General features: G+C 45.1%; 1 protein-coding gene across 1 annotated transcript in view; it reads right to left on the bottom strand.

Annotated features, from left to right (window-relative positions):
• plxna1b (plexin A1b) overlaps positions 1 to 16,821 on the bottom strand; it is a gene marked incomplete at its 5' end in the record, with an annotated part of 155,234 nt that overhangs the window by 22,249 nt on the left and 116,164 nt on the right. Inside the window, 6 exons of the mRNA XM_079242272.1 lie at positions 1,833 to 2,069; positions 2,982 to 3,075; positions 6,291 to 6,458; positions 9,023 to 9,159; positions 9,292 to 9,415; positions 13,062 to 13,213. Coding sequence (XP_079098398.1) covers positions 1,833 to 2,069; positions 2,982 to 3,075; positions 6,291 to 6,458; positions 9,023 to 9,159; positions 9,292 to 9,415; positions 13,062 to 13,213 — 912 coding nt within the window. The remainder of the gene's footprint in view (positions 1 to 1,832; positions 2,070 to 2,981; positions 3,076 to 6,290; positions 6,459 to 9,022; positions 9,160 to 9,291; positions 9,416 to 13,061; positions 13,214 to 16,821) is intronic.

Here is a 16,821-nt window from a genome sequence, read left to right as displayed (position 1 = left end):
TTTGTCAAAGAGCCGGCGCATCTGAGAGATGCTGTCTCAGAACTCTGCAATGTGTTGCTTGTAGAGACACAAAAGGCTGTTGGGTAAATCTCTTCTCTCCTCTGCCACCTCTTCCTGCCACATCCCAACTAGCTGTGCTTTGCAGAGGAGGACGAATTATCGGCTGGGATGGAGGTTTCACTTCTCTGCAGTTATTTAACAGGATGCTGCTTATTTCTGCAGCTTTTCAGCATCACAGCCTTTTCGTTCTGGTTTTATATTAGAAGTTAGAGAGAAGAGAGTCACGAGCGTTCATTTGAAGAACTCCATCCTGATCTGATGGGAGAAAAAAAGCCTTCAGTTTTCTATGAAATTGCATGAAAATTCTCGTTCTCGCTCCCGAACGGCTTTGAAGTTCAGCGGGGAGAGGTGAAATGACATAAGATGGTGTGGGGGGGGGGGGTGCACTCAGGATTCGACTGCACACTGTCTGCCGGGCTGGGTGTAAACACGGCTATGAACTCTCTCTTCAGACAATCTTAGATGAAAATCTGAGCAGGTGGCATACGTAGCAGCGCACGGGCCCAATTTACAAGCATTACTTCCTTTGCATCGGATTTTAAAAGGAATGTTTTTAAAAACAACTTTTTTCTTCTTAAAGGTCTCCAAACCCTGCCGGAGAAAGCAGGTGGAGAAATAACATCTTTCAAGGCTGAGGGACACCTGAAGGCAGGCTAAAAGAAAAGAGGAAGGAAAGCATCTGGAGGAAAGCACGTCTGACAACCGCCGGCGTCTTATCTGCTGAACTGGGCTGCGTGTTGCGGCCACCTCTCAGTCGCTGAAACGTTTCCTAAAATGACTATTTGTGAGATTAAGCTTTTAGCATTGTTGACAATACCCAACTTCACTGACATTTTCTACCTCCCATCACTGTGTGTCAACTGAGCATTACCACTCAGCTAACCTTCTTTTGTCCTGAAGTCCTGGTGTGTGGAGACATTTATGCTTCAGCTTCAGAGAGTAACCTTCAATAAGAAAGCTTTGATGCTAAACCACCACAAACTAAATCCATACAGCCATGTCACCCCCCCCCCCCCCACCTACTATTAAATTAACCACTGACCTAAAAATCGTTAAAATATTATTAAAAGACTATTTTTCAAAAGTACAGGTTCCTATATAAATCATAATTATAAGGGTTTGGTGATAAAAGTATAATAAATACAAATGTATGAGTAATAGAGTAAATAAACTGATGATATGGATAGAGGTGTTCTAGAGGATTTGTATTATAGATAATCAAATATATAAATTGATATCCAATTATAAGTAAGTGTATTTTTTGTAAATGAATAGTTTACATGATAGGATGTAATATGAATGGACTTTACATGCGTACATTTACTTATGTAAAAATGGATGTAAAGAGATGATTTTGAAGATATAAATAGCTTGTATTCCAGGATTGAACTGAAATATTGATGTGCTTTTTATAAGTTTTTGTTTTGATATTAAAATTGTGCCGGACCCCAGGAAGATAAGCTGCAGCTTGGGGATCTTTAATAAACTAAACTAAACTAAACCTCAAACACACACACACACATTCCAGGTGAGCGGTGTGACAGAAGTTAAATGGAAAAGGATAAAGAAAGATTAAACGGACAGAAAAGAGGACTGTAAAGAGTAAAAGGGAGGAGAGACGTGGAGAGGCAGAAGGAAGACATGGCAGCGGAGGTGGAAAACAGAAAGAAAGAAGCAAAGGACAAAAAGAGATGGGATGTGATGGATGGAAAGCTGAGCCCGGTGGAGACGAGGCTGGAACAGATCGATGCTGAGAGCACAAGGCAGTTTACCTTCAGTATGAGTGGCGAGCTGGGTTTCAGCTCCAGCATGCCGGTGGGGCTCAGAGGTTCAAACACGGGGTCCGGGTGGTAGCTGAAAGTCTCGTTCACCACCAGCACAGAGCGCACGTCATCCATGACAAAGCCAATCTCATCGGGACTGCTGCCCACCTCAGAGAAGCCTTTATCAGATCCAGCCACAGAGGGCGCCAGACACACCATCATGGTGTTGTTGAGAACCGTGCAGTTCTGAAGAGGGAGAGGGAGAAAGAGCGGCGGTCTAATCAGCCAGGAACAAGGACAAGTTCAGCATCCAAAGCAGAAACTGCTTCCACTTTAAAATCATCTCTACCTTGCTTGTAAAACCGAAGAGGAGGAAAATAATGTTAGTTCAAGTGTTGGTTGTATGGAGGCTGAAACAAGGTTACATGATGCCAGTGATTAAATGGCATAATGTGGAGAAGGCGGCTTAATAACATCAGAGCTGTAATCAGTGTTGATATCATCTGGAAATCCCCTGCGGACTTCGACACTTAGAACAAATTAGACTGTAATGACACAGAGAGAAACCGGAGTGGTCAGCCAGTAGCTGTTAACGATAAGTCAGCGTGGCAGAGGAGACCTTTAGTTTCACGCAATGTTAAACATCGCGCTGAGCGTGTCACGCGCTGCAACATAAAGCGTGTGGATATAATCACAAAGACATAGAATAAAACTGTATTTATAGGTCAATAGATACACGTCTCTGTGGTGGTCTTGTGGGACAAAAGAAACAGGTGGGATATTTTTACTTTCAGCTGAAAGTGGGAGAGGGAAAAAGGTTAGCTAAGCCCCGTGGTGCTGGCTGAAGAGAGGGGGATTTGCAAGAGCTGCTTTATTGCTAGTTGACATTTCAAAGGTTAAACTACTAAAAGGAAATTCAACATCAAAAACAAACAGAAAATGGGCTCTTGGCAGGTTGAGCGACAGGGCAGGTGTGTGCGCCGGCGTCCCAGGAGTGTGCACATTGTCTGAAAGTTCATTGTTCCATCGGAAGGGAGAGAAAGGCAGCAGAAAAAAAACACACCTGTGCTGTGTGTCTCATTGTCCCAAGACAAGTCAATGCCTTCTGTGTGTTTGTGGGCAGAAAGCACGTGCATGTGTCCGAGTCGGACCACTCACGTTTTGGGACTGTGCAGCTCCATACTTGGCTCTCATTTTGGGCTCTTTGATGGTGGCCAGGTTGGTTCCAGTAATCGTCAACATGGTTCCTCCACTGAAGGAAAAGATAAAAACAACTGATAAAACGGCATTTCTGGGTTCAGTCATGTGACAAGAGACACATCGGCTGCTTTTCTTCACTGCGAACACGATTCAGCAGGTCTATCAGTGCAGGTAAATGTTAATAAATCTATTCTCAGTGGGAGCCAAGAGGCCCTTCAGATGGCGCTCCACCATTAATGTTCGCTCGTGCTTTAGCCTTTCACCTGCTTTTCTGGTAATAACAGCAACATTACAACCCTTATATGAATGTTAAAAGCATGTTTAACCCCATATGCAGGATGCAGAGAAGAAGTGGTAAAAATGTAGCATTAATCCGGAGAGCTGGAGCCCTCGGCCCTCAGCGCCACTTTACAAAAACCACAGGAGATGTGCTCAGAGTGCTGCTGCAAAGTGATGTGTTTAACATTAGACACACGCAACCTTGGTGTCAGTGATCTGAAATGATGCGCAACCTTTACGTCTCTGACCTATTCAGGTTTATATGATGCTGACCAGCTGAGACATGGGTTATATGGGGGAGAGGCCTCTTTCCCCCATAAAGTGCTTCCTCCGCAGCCTCTGCTGGTCCATCAGCCTGAACTTTATCTGATGTGAGCCTTTCTGACCGCAGCTAAGTGAAAAAATGTAAAACTTATCTAAATCCAGATACTGTGAGTCACCACTGGCATGAAAACAGCAGCATGGTTTCAAACAAGATGAGGATGCACAACAATAAAACCACTTTACATGTTTTAACATCATGTGAGCGCTTTAAATCTACCCCAGCATGGCATCAGTGTCACAAACATATGTACATCTGGGGTGGATGTGGTTTATTTTAGAGGCCGAATAAAGCAGTCTGAGGGAGGAAGGTGATGCCAGTCTGAGTGAAAGTGGCTCTATGAGGGAGCGAGGAACAAGCAGGATGAGAACGCCGCCTCAGGCGAGTAGCGGCTTAAAAGCGCCTGGCTGATGTTGAATGAAGTCTGGGGTGAAAAATGAGCAAACAAAGGAATTTAGTGGCTTTACATGCAGCTATACATTTTGCTAATGGGAGAGGAGCATGCAGAGTGGTGGGCATGTTGGGTAAAAACAAACATTGTTAGGGTATGTAATGTTGTAGTACACAGGAAGTACTACAGTACTATGTAAGAACAGGTCTCAGAAATACAATATCTGTGTTTTGGAGGGATATTCAGTCCAATGTGACGTTGTCCCACCAGCAGGGTCACTAAAAGGGACACGGTGACAGAATCGCTTGGTAAATAAAAGTATGATTGACTGAGAGACCCGTGCACCTCCTCCTCTGGGAACCCTGAGCGAAAAACTCCACACAAGCTGAGCGCCGAGGTTATTTCCCCCCCAAGGCTGGAACTTGTGCTTCCCGCTCTCCTCTCCCCTCTCCAACACTCAATCTTTCATCCAACCCACTCAGAATGGGACTCGTCATCCTTCAACCCCCCTTTCCTCGTGATGACTTTGTTTCCCTGCAGACTTTTAAACACAGATCCTATTTTCACTTCAGTCCCCTCCAACGGCTCAGAAGACACTGAATAGTGTGTGTGTAAAATGGAAGAACCTTACAAAGCCTGTCTAAAGAGAGGCTGCTCTGAAATAATAAAACTGGAAGATTCAAGTAATAAGAAATGATTTAACATCAAATATGTAGTTTTTGTTCAGCAGAGATTCGGTGAAAATACGACGACTTCTCCAGTAAAACATCTGCAGGAAGTGAAGCTGAATCAAAGCATAGATGATTAGAAATAATCTTGACATGTTGCCCAAACTCATCCGTATTTTTAACCAAATTTTAGTTGATATTTTACTGAGAAAAGGGAAAAAAAAAAGTTCCTGGAATCATGCACAACTTCTGAAGTAAGCTGTGTGCATGTAGTGATGTGATTTTATGTTGGGAGTTTGTAGGTCATGATAGCGAACCATCAGCCTGTGGAAGCTCCAAACTTTCCTTTTTTTCCTCCACAGCGCAGCTTGTGTTTGTGGAGGAAATGTTCCCGTGGCAACGTCGTCTCGTTTTTACAGATCTATGCTGCTTCAGGAGCTTCCTTTACTGCTGCTCTCTATGCTTTACTTTCAGTACAGATCTTCACTTTTGGCTTTTTACTGATCACGGTTTTGATTTACTTAAACTTTTCATTTCCAAAACTGACATCAATCGATACTGTTTTTGTGGAGAGAGTCGTGCCAAACAAGCAATATATTTAGAAAACTACACCTTCTCTTATATTTGGTCATGTTGAGTTTGAGGAGACGTAGCTTAAGAGTTTGATAAATAATATGTGCATATTGTGTAAAGCAGGTGTCGGCAACTCCGGTCTTTCAGTGCCACAGTCCTGGAAATGTTAGGAGTTTCCCTGCTGCAACACACCTGGTACACATCAGACCTAATCAGTAGACTTGTGCAGAGCTTGACATTAAACTCTGCACAAGTCTGCTGATTAGCCACTGATTTGAATCAGGTGTGTTGCAGCAGGGAAACATTTACAGGACTGTGGCACTCGAGGACCGGCGTTGCCGACCCCTGGTGTAAAGGTCATGAAAACGTCTAAACCGACACCGATAATTTCCGGTATTGGATTTTAACACAGATATCAGCCAATAATATCAACATATAAAATAATATCTGACAGCTGTGCTTTTTAGATATAACCAGAATATAAGAATGTGTCTTTGAAAATCAAGAAGAGTGTGATAAAGGAGGGGAAAACTGGACGCAGACAGGAAGCATCCTGGCAGAAAACACACTTATCTGCTTTATTATAAGGTTAAAATATCAGGTGAGTTTTTTTTTTTTTTTTAAAGCTACTTAAAAAAAGCATTAAGTGGTGGTAAAACTGCCACTGAGGATTAATAATGTATGAATGCATTTGTACCTGTTCTGCAGACAGACAGCATCATCAAGCAGAATTCCAGATCAAACCCCGTGCTGATGTAAACGGTAGATAATGAAATAATCATGTGACCTGCTGATGTGCTGTATTATACGGTGACTCCTAGTTGTGTCGCATGAACGATCGGTTTATTCTGCAGCAAACCTGAAAGAATTCTGCCCCAGTTTTTAAACATTTTATCAAAGTTCATCACTTCCAGGCGATGCACTTCTGGGTTTGTGACACAGAAAAAAAAACAAAAACAGCCACGTCTGTAGAAAAGTTTCCTCTGCGCTGCACCTGGATGGGGGGGGGGGGGGGCTGCGGTTGCTAAAAGTACCTGGCGATGCTCCAGTCAGGCTCAATCTTTAGGATGGTGGGATCGTCTGTGTAGTTGAACCTGACCTCCGGGTTCCTCAGCTCAGCAGAGTTGATGTCCACCATGACTGGCGTGAGCCCTGGAGCCAGGCCAGCTGGGGTCACACACACAATCTCCGTTCCACTCCGCCTGGAGGGCAAGTGGGTGAGACGAGCATGAAAGAGAAGAAAAACAGAGTTACATGCAGAGTTAAAGGCTGTGATTGAAGTTGACGATGGGACAGACACTGAAAGTCGTGACCGCACAGAAGCAAATAAACCAAAAGGAAGGTCATTTTTAACTCTGTAATGGATGGAGGAGGCACACACACACACACACACACATCTAGAGGCTTCCTCAGCTCAAACCGCAGATCTCTCTCTGTCCGTCTCTCCGTCCCTCCTGGAGCTTTTTGCCGGCTAACCGATCTGAAACGGCTGATCCAGCTGGTCGTCTCTCTGTGTGATGCAACTCCTGCTCTGACAGACACGCAGCCGGCTGGAACCTGCCGCCCTTTTCAAGCCACTGTCTGAAACTTTGTGCTGCTCTGCAGCAGCTCATTCTACCCCCACCTCGCCCCTGCTGGGAGGAGACGCCGCTGATCTAGCTGTGGTAGGGATGATCGGACCATGATATCTGCCTTATCTAGAGGGTTTTGTTAGCAGGTGTATTTGCACTGTGTGGAGTTCTGTATATAAGTGCAGCAGGCAGGTAGGAGATTAATGCTCTCCTACCTCGTATGTGTTTAATGTCACACACTTTCTGTTTATAGCGTTCCTCAGGAGAGGAAATCCTGCAGGTGTGTGGATGCAGGACATTGATATGAATTTATGAGCATGAGAGGAGAAGGTTGACTGGTGCGAAAGTCCTCCCTATCATCTGGTGTGAACGTCAGACCAACAGAAAGACAGAAGACGGAGAAGATGAAAAGGGAAAAGCCTTTTCTGTGGCTCTTTCCTGGCACCTTGCAGGGATGCGGGGTGGGGTTGGGCAGCTGACCAGAAACGGGGATATTTGGCGTCTTTGTTGCACATGTTGCTGCTGGATCCCAGGAGGCAATTTGAACAGAGAGGGGACTAAAGAGGGGCTGAAGACAGACGGTGGAAAAAAAACGAAGGGCAATTTTTTTTTTTTTTTAAAGGAAAAAAAAAAAAAAAAAAAAAAAGATTTTCCACATTCCGCTGGTGCTGCGTTTCCATGGCAACTATTTTCACAACGCGGTAGACGTCAAGGGCGCCTGTGGTGGCATGTACGTATTTTTTGACAAGGTTGCGGTGGCACAAAAGAAGCGGAGAGAGGATCCAGAAAGAGAAGAAGAGGAGGGAAGAAAAGGGGTTGTACGGAGAGATAAGAGGATGAGTGACTCGGGGTAAATAGGCTTTGATTAAAGCGGAGGCCCCGCTGAATACAAAGACGCATTAAAGAGATGGACTCAACCAGTTCATTACTTTGACCATAAAGGTTATTGCTGCTCAGTGAATGAAAGGCCAAGACCATTATATTCACCTTTCTGGAGATGTGCTGCAGAGCTTGAAATTGGCCTCTACTTTTACTTTTGATGTGATATTAAAAATACTGGATAGGTCCGAGCTCATTAGTCTAACCTGTCACTTGTTGCCTCAGAGAGGGAAGACACCAGTACAGAAAAATAAAAAGGAGATTTTCATCCAGAAGGAAAAACAGGACAAACAGAAGGAGGAATATTTTAACCTCCTAGCAATTTCTCAAGGATGCTTCTCCAGCGACATCTGCCAGACGCCATACATGAGTGGATTTAGTCTAGAGCTCAGTTTGCTGTAAGTTTGCCAGGGGGGGACTCAAAGGAACAATGGAGTTCTTGGCTGTGGGAATTAGAGTCATATCTAACTGGATCTATTTCCTCTCGTCCAAAAATCCCAGCACAATCTCTGGCACAATGAAAGGGAAGATAACAGAGAGTGTACATGCTGAAAGCTATAAGAAGGAAGGTGAGCGGAGTGGAACGGGGGTGGCGGCAACGTGGGTTCAGAGAAGAGTTACCAACACCGTTCACCGCCACATCATTCCTTTCAAATTACAGTCACATCTCTGACAAAATGTAGGTGATGCACTTAAGTCGTTCACATCATAACTGAACAATGATATCAGCTTTCTGGGAAACGGCCGCACCATCATCTCACAATTGCTGGGAATTACTGTACTGCAGGTCGTCCTCTTACCGGCTGCATTTCTCTTTGAAATCGTGCAGCAAATCTGCAGCAACCTGGCAGAAATGCTGTTTTTTTAGGCAATAACTGTAATTATTGTACATTGTGAAGTGGGAAAAGATGGAAGTTTGACGGAAAACTAAAAGATGGAGGGGGGGGGGGGGCATGCTGGATTATGACCTGCAATCATCTATACAGTAGCATAAGACAAAAAAAACCAAAACAATTTCAACAGAAATAATCTCGAAACTGCAGCTAGCTTGGACTATAATGTCTTGTAAAGGTAAGACCAAATGCACGTTGTGTGTTTTAATGAACACACACATCCCAACAACACGATGGAAGTTAAGATGCTCATTTTCTCGGTGGGCTTTGGCGGTAGCTGAAGTTAAGCTACACCATGGCTTCATATTGTTTTACTTAACACATCAGAAGTTCTGAATTGTTGCTTCATCTTTAAAAAAAGGATGAATCCCTCTGAACAGTGAAGTGAAACGACAAAACTTGGAGCGGTTGCCATTAACGCACCTCTCAAAGTGGCACAGGTGAAGTCCGATCTTCACAGACACGGCGCTGCCTGCGTTGAGATTGCTGCCTTCAATGGTGATCCTCGTTCCTCCAGACAAAGGTCCAGCGGAGGGGTGGACACGGGTAAAATATGGAGACTAATGAGGGACACAGACGGGGGACAAACAGGTCAGGAAATCCTTATTGTCTGCATCACGGCCGTCACATCCGATTCCTAAACCGTCCATAAAACCTTTGTTCCAGCCGTAGTTTCCATTAGTAATGCTTACCACGAAGGAGAAAGCTTTGGTTGACAGGGTTTTGTAGTCGGGGTGGGAGCAGTCCCTCACACACACTTCCACCTGAGCCTCCTGCACTCTGTAACCCGTCGCATCATTTAACTGGCACACAATCCTGAAAACAAGAGAAAAAGTAGAGAATGTTACACACACACACGGGAGCAGCAGCTGAATTCTTCTGGATGTCGCAGAATCCTGGTTTTCACTGGTTTGTGGTGAAACACGTTCACCAGTTCAACACTCCAGTCAGGCGGGTGGTTCACAGGGGTGTCCAACTCCAGTCCTGGAGGGCCGGTATCCGGCAGGTTTTTGTTGTTTCTCTCCACCAACACACCTGATTCAAGTCAAACGGATCCAGCAGCTTCTTGTCAATCGCTTTATGAATTCTGGTCAGGTCAACAAAAACCAGCAGGATACCGGCCCTCCAGGACTGGAGTTTGACACCTGTGGTTTACAACATGCACGCTGAAGCCAGTGATGCTCTGGTAATTCTTGTGCGTGCAGATCTAGCTGGTTGTTTGTGGGCGTGGCCTACGGGCGTTCTCTGGTCCACCACGTGTTACGCAACTGCAGGACCGCTGCCTTTTTGTCAAAGCGTTGGAGGAGACAGATGAGAGTCGGCTACTGCAACTGGAAAACCAAAAACGTGTCCAAGACGTTTCTGATGGTCGTAACAGTAAATATGTGGGGGTGTTCCTTTGTTTGTTGTTGTTTTTTTTAAAGGATTTTTGAGCTCTTTCAGACTTTGACACATCAGAGAGCGGAGATGAGCAAAGGGCTCCAGGCCAGGATTGAAACCTGAGACTGTCGTACTCCAACATTCATTCATTCACTATCCTAACTGTGTAATCCAATGAGGGGTCGCGGGGAAGCTGGAGCTTATCCCAGCAGTCTTTGGGTGAAAGGCAGGGTGCACCCTGGACAGCTCGCCAGTCCATCGCAGGGCCACGCAGAGACAAACAACCACTCACGCCCACACCAAGGGGAAATTTAGAGAAACCAATCAACCTAACATGCATGTCTTTAGGCGGTGGGAGGAAGCCGGGGTACCCAGAAAGAACCCATGCATACACGGGGAGAACATGCAAACTCCACACAGAAATGCCACTGTCCAAACCCCGCCCCAGCCGAGGATCGAACCAGTAACGGTGCTAACCACTATGCCACCGTACTGCAACATGATATGAGTTCAACTACTAAACAGAGAAGCAGCATTTCGACTGGGAAACATTCTGACATAAAATCTTCCATTTTTAACACTTTTTCTTGGTTTTTTTTTTTTAAGACTTTATTCATAAAAACAAAAGAAAAAAGAACAAATGCTCTTAAAAATCTACATGCAGTGTTTTTGAGTGTGCATGCCTGCATCTGTGCGTACAGTAAGACCATAAGCAGTGCACTTAGCCTTGGGCGCTGGCTAGCCTAATGAAAATCCACTGGAGAAATTATTGAGCGAGGGGAGGAGTGGTGGTGTAGCCCGCAGGGAGGACACGCACACACACACACCAACTTCATGTTTCACCCACTGGAGACACACTTGACTGTTAATTAGCCAGAGCGAAAGAATGAGAAAGAGAAAGGCTGAGAGTGCAAAGGAGAGATGGAGGCAGAGAAGGAAGCAGGGAGAAAGTGAGGAGTGTTAAAAGTGAGGGAAGCTGATTAATTGAACGTGCTCATATCCAACACATCTTCCCCTCCCTGAGATAAGTTATTAACTCCACTGCTTTCCTCCTCCCTGCAGGTGGCCATGGCAACGGCAGCGCTGCTGCGACACTGAATTTCACATTCCACTACCGTGTGTTTCAATTGTTTTTACTTTCCCTTTCATTCATTTCCCGGTCTCCCGCTACGACGGGGGCCGTGATTAAAATGCTGGACAGCTCTCAGAAATACGGCTTCGCTCGCATCATTACTGCACAGATGGCAGGTGGCTACACTGAGCTGTTACTGCTTGCTTAGAGAGACTGCAGGAACATTTGTACGGTTGACAACATTATAAATTATCCTTCACTCATTCAAATAATTGAAGTGGAATGTGAAATAGTAAAAAATTAAATACATGTCAAATGGTGACACACTAACTACTAATATAGCAATAAATAGAGCGACATTAGCTCTGCTTTCAGCCGCTTAGGGCAATGATTTACTTTTCTCAAAGTGAAGTCAAATCTAGCTTGTAAATATTTAATGACGGAGGTGAATGACATAAAAAAAGTCACATTTCCTTGAACTCCACTTCCACCTTAATCAGAAACTGGAAATGTGAGAAGGCTGCATGACGTACCAGTGTTGGCAGAATCATGTATCTATATTTATTGGAGAAACAGGGCACCTCCGTCTCTCCAGCGGCTGACCTTTGACCCGTGCTGTCAGCCCTGAAACCCCATCTTGTCTCCTGCGCTACCGCTCTGATGGGGTCGCGGGGATGATGAGTACAACCAGGCCACTAATGGCACCGTATGGCTAACATCACTTATAATTAGCATGACAGGCTAACTGCCAGCCACACCCTCTCCCCCTTCCTCCTCCTGCGGCTGCCATGGCAACAGATTTGCAACATAGGGGATCTAAAAGGGTTAAAAACCACTTAGTTCACTTAGAAAATGTAGGAACGAAATGTGGAACCACCCGAGTTCCCCCTGAAGCCGCTGATGCTAACATTAAGATGCAGCACGAGTTGTATGTAGATAATAAATCAACACTGACATGTCGGCATCACGTTTGTAGCTCGTTTTGGGGACACCTGTCATCATTAGTAAGAGATGCACAGCATTCTGTTGTCTGATCTGCCAAACAATCACAGTCCCGTTTCCGCTTCCTTCGTGGTGAAGAGAAAAGGAAACCAGCTGAGGCTGAGCTGCAAAACTCAGCGAATGGCGCCGTTTGGTGCGCAGACAGCTACAAAAGCAGGAAGCAGGATACTGAGGACATCTCCAGCAGTGACGATTCTTTCCATCCTACACTGGATCTCCTCTTCTTCCACAATGAATCATCTGAGCTTTTCAAAACACAACTGAACGAGTCAAACTTTACGCCGCTGTTGCAGAGCAGAGCCGTCCTCCTCTGCTGTGAGAGTCATGGATACATCACAGTATTACTTAGATGTAATGTTAATGAAAGTGGAAGTGAAAAGCATAAAACAAAGAGGTCAGTCACGTCCAAACTGACTGAACCACAAAGTAAAAACCGTCTGAAATGCAACTGTGGCACAGAGAAAGATCCAGAATGTCCAGAATGGCGGCGCGTTGAACTTCACCAGCAGCATTCAGATGGAAAACTTCATCACAGCTCACATACAAACTCTTTTAATCATCCATTCATCTAATCATGCATTCATTCATTATCCAAACCGCTTCATCCAGTTCAGGGTCGCGGGGAAGCTGGAGCCTATCCCGGCTGTCTGTGGGCGAAAGGCAGGGTACACCCTGGACAGCTCGCCAGTCCATCGCAGGGACACAAACTGATTTAAATATGACCAAATGCAGGCATAACTTATGAATTTAGTATATCTTCGCTGACTTCCTGACTTTTCTGAGGGATAAAAGGTTTAAATCCCCTCTGACTGTTCAGAGAGCAGTGGCGCACACAGCTGGAGGCTGTTTGTGGAGAACTGCTTCTGTCTGAGAGGGGAAAACAGCCGTTAATCTTTACAGGTTTTATGAAACAGAAGTCTGGGAGGAAGTATCGTACGTAACTTTCTGTGTCACATCAGTGTCGGACACAGACAAGCAAGGAAGGAAAGAGAAGAAGCACCAACGTACTGCTCAGCGCTGATGTACTGGTCCTCCTGAGGGTTGCACAGCACCTTCCCGATGCGGACTCCGCTCTGGATGTCTTTGAATTGCAGACCGAGGTTCTCACCGGTGATGGTCAGCATGGTTCCTCCCTGCCTGGGTCCGGTCTCTGGAAAGAGCTGTTTGGAAGCAGAAACAATGAAGTTAATGTACATAAAGGCACATAGAAGGAACATAAAAACAACATGAAACGTGCGGCCAGCTTTTAACCAGGACACTGATGAATAGGAAGTATCTGTATGTGAGCAGAAGTTATAAATCAGATAAAATACAAGAAAAAAAAAAAATCCTCAAGCCCTTCGACTCCTCCTCAACTCAGTGACTCACAAGCAGCTCACACACACACACACTTCCTGTGGACCCACCCACCCTGCCCTCAGTGCAACCTCTCATTGAACCTCGTGGCGATTAATCTGTATGATTACTGCGCACAGAGACGTCTGCCCCCTTTTCATTCCTCTAGAGGTCTGTGAAAGGTGTAGAGAGGTGCTAATGGCTACCCAAGGCTAGCCTCGCCGCTAATCACATCCTATCCATCCAGGCCTATATGCAGACAATGGTAATCAGTCACTGCGACCATAATTAGGCTTAAAGCTAATTGGATTAGAACATGGCAGGGCAGAGGGGTCGTTTGTCGTGGCACAAAGGAGGGGGGGGGTGAAGGGAGTTGAGACAATGGTGGTTAGATGTGGTGGAGTGGGGGGTTGCCTGAAAGGGAAGGGTAAAATGAACCATCTTTGTCCTTCAGGTACGAAGCTGAAGAAGAAACCAGAGTTCAGGATAAAACATGAGGAAAGAAAAAAAAAAAGCATTTTAACACAAATGATTCTGTCTGATGTCTTTCAGGCCGATCTAAAGCTGAGGATCACACCGGAGAGATGCTCAGCACAGCTGGTGTGTATTCCCTGTGAGGGCAAGCTCAGGTTTAACCTGAAATCTTCTGCCCCCCCGCTTTAGACAGCGGGGGTAAAAACACAATCAGATGCATGTTTATGTCAGAAACGGCTCCAACAGGAAGACATGATTGTTGCATTTGACCACGTTCAGACTGTGATCGTTGCTCCACATGTCCAGTTTCCTCCTCGTCATGAGTATGAAGGGTTTTCTTAAAGCTTCCCAAGTTCTCTGTTTTCCTGTTACACCGTACTTCACGGTGTTGCAGTTTATTTCCTCCCCCGTACGGTTTACTCCTCTCTCCTCTCGCTGACTTTACACCAGTACAGGGTAGACTGTTACTGCAGATCCGTTCTACAACTCCAGGACAAGAACACACGTTTACGCAGCAAGCTTGTTTTTCTTTCTTTATGTTTTGCCAGTAAAATGAAATCAGAAATAAAAGATTCCAGCTTTCATTTACTCATAAACTGAATCTTCCATATCTAATTATTTTCTGACATATTTACTGGTAGCAGAAAGGTTTTTATTCCTGCTTTTATCCCAGCCTCTCTGTGTGTGTGTGTGTGTGTGTGTGTGTGTGTGACAGTCATATGCTCTCAGAGAAAAGCATCTCTTTGTGATCGTACATGTCATGTGGAACAACAGCAGCTTTGTTGTCGCAGCCATACGAAGAGAGTTTAAAGTCATGTGGAAAGTTTACTGGGAAGCAAACTGGGACGAAGTTTCTTTACAAGTTTAAATAAGTTCAGTGGTGTGACCTGCGTTTTGTTTTTGCTCTGGTTTGTTTTTAAAAAAAGGAAAGGGGTCAAACGGAGGCGGGTGCAGCTTCGGGCGACAGTCCATGACTTTAACCCAGGCCTGCTGGTCTGAGGAGCTTCACTCACTGGACCAGTAAAGCCGCCCAGTTTCCTCCCCTGAAAAGCCTGAAACATTTGTGTTCCCAATATATTGCAGAAGATATCTTTTGTTCAGCCAGACGGTGTTTAACCTGCGTTTAAAGCCTTGAAACTTGCAGCAGTGACTGTTTGCCCTTTTTGGTTGCCAACAAGTTAGAAATGAATTGCAGAGAATAAATTTGTCTCATCGTCACACACCGACGACGTCTTACTGAAACCCTCTACTGGGATGTTGGCGTCTTCCTCTGATATCCTCGTTACTCCGTTTCTCCAAAGGTCAGCAAATGTCAGGGAAATTTGCAGCTGCTGAACAGTTTGATGAATTTATCCAACTTGACCGAAGGGAAACGTTTCCTTTCAGTGTTGCGTAACTTTACTTTGCCTCCAAGATAAGATTCGATAAACTTTATTTATATCGCGCTTTTCATCGACACAGGGTCACAAAGTGCTTCACAACAATAAAACATAAAAAACCTGTGGAAAATAAATAGATAAATACAACAAAATAAATATGCAGCAGTGTCAAAGAGTCTTTTTGGAGCTAAAATACCTGAACAAATATGTTTTAAAAAGGTTTTTAAAAGCATTGACTGAATCCAGAGAACGCAGATCCTGGAGAAGCTCCTTCCAGAGACGGGGAGCGACAGCTTTGAAAGAACGATCTCCCCGGGTTTTAAAACGGGGTCGTGGGACCACCGATAGGTGTTTCCCGGTCGACCTTCGACTTCGAGCCGGACTGTAGGGTTTAACTAAGTCCTCCATGTAACTAGGACCCTGTCCACCCGCCAACGATTCCAGTGTAACAGGAGTGAAACATTTCTTCAGCTGATCTGCAGTCTGACATCGTTACACAGAAGTTGGCGAGTTATTAAGAGCTACAAGTGTTTAAAAACTCCACTAACATGAAGCTCAGAGTGGGAACGAAGCCCACACCTGAAACGCCACGGACACACAACTGAGCTGTGTTTTTTCATTTTCATATCTCCAGGACTGTGAGCATCCCTCCTCCCTTCCTCAGCCTCTCCTTCCTCTCCAACTTGTGCCGTTTAATCAGCCGCTTGTGCCAACGTGCCTGAATGTACACATTTTTCACTGGAGGGAGCTGAATGACTGGCAAACAGTGGTGCGCCAGTCACAATCTTCAGATATGGTAATCAGCGCCTCTCTCCATAAGCGCTGGCTTATCAAACACACACAGCCAAGTTGTAACATCAACAACTGAAACAACACAAACAAAAAGCCCTTTTTGATAAAAGCCACCAGCCTAAACACTCGCTCCATTCTCCGCTCGCCATCCTTGCGCTCTACACCCATTCAGACTCCCTTTTTCTCTTTGTGGCTGCCTTGTCCTGTTGTGTTGAAGGCTTTGTGTCAGGCCCATTGTGTCTGGCTAAGCAGCAGAGCACAGATAGCATCTGCTAGTTATCGGAGGGGGAGTATGGGAGAGGGGGAGGCAGGGGGATGATATGAAGATGGTGCAAGACCTCTGAAGTTTATCCGTTATATGAAAGCTTCTACAAAAACAGTCCAACACAAACCGATGGCTGCAAAATGGAGAAAAGAATCCAGGAAATTTTTCCCAGCAACGTTTTTTCTGCATGTTGTCTCAGGGATGAAATAATCAGACTGAAAATGTGCAGCCTGATGAACACAAAGAGGAAAAACATCTGTGTCAGAAGTCAAAATCACTCTGGGGCCAATTATACGAGTCTGGCTCAATGCTGAGCGCGTTGTTAGATGCTAAGATCATTTAAAAAGTAAATGACTGGTATTTCACTGCGATCTTTCAGTCATGAAAAAGAATTGCGAGTGTTTACACCACACAGACAATGTCTCCTTTTATGTCTCAGAGTGTCGCAGCAGAGGGGCTCATTGTTCAGCACTAAAACTCAATCAGCAAATCAAAGAGGGCCGGTCGATGAAGACCTCTAAGA

The sequence above is a fragment of the Telmatherina bonti genome (genome assembly GCF_933228915.1).
Source record: "Telmatherina bonti genome assembly, chromosome: 6".
Classification (NCBI taxonomy): Eukaryota; Metazoa; Chordata; class Actinopteri; order Atheriniformes; family Telmatherinidae; genus Telmatherina; species Telmatherina bonti.
Note: the sequence above shows the minus strand (reverse complement) of the source record. Positions and strands in the feature narration are given on the sequence as shown.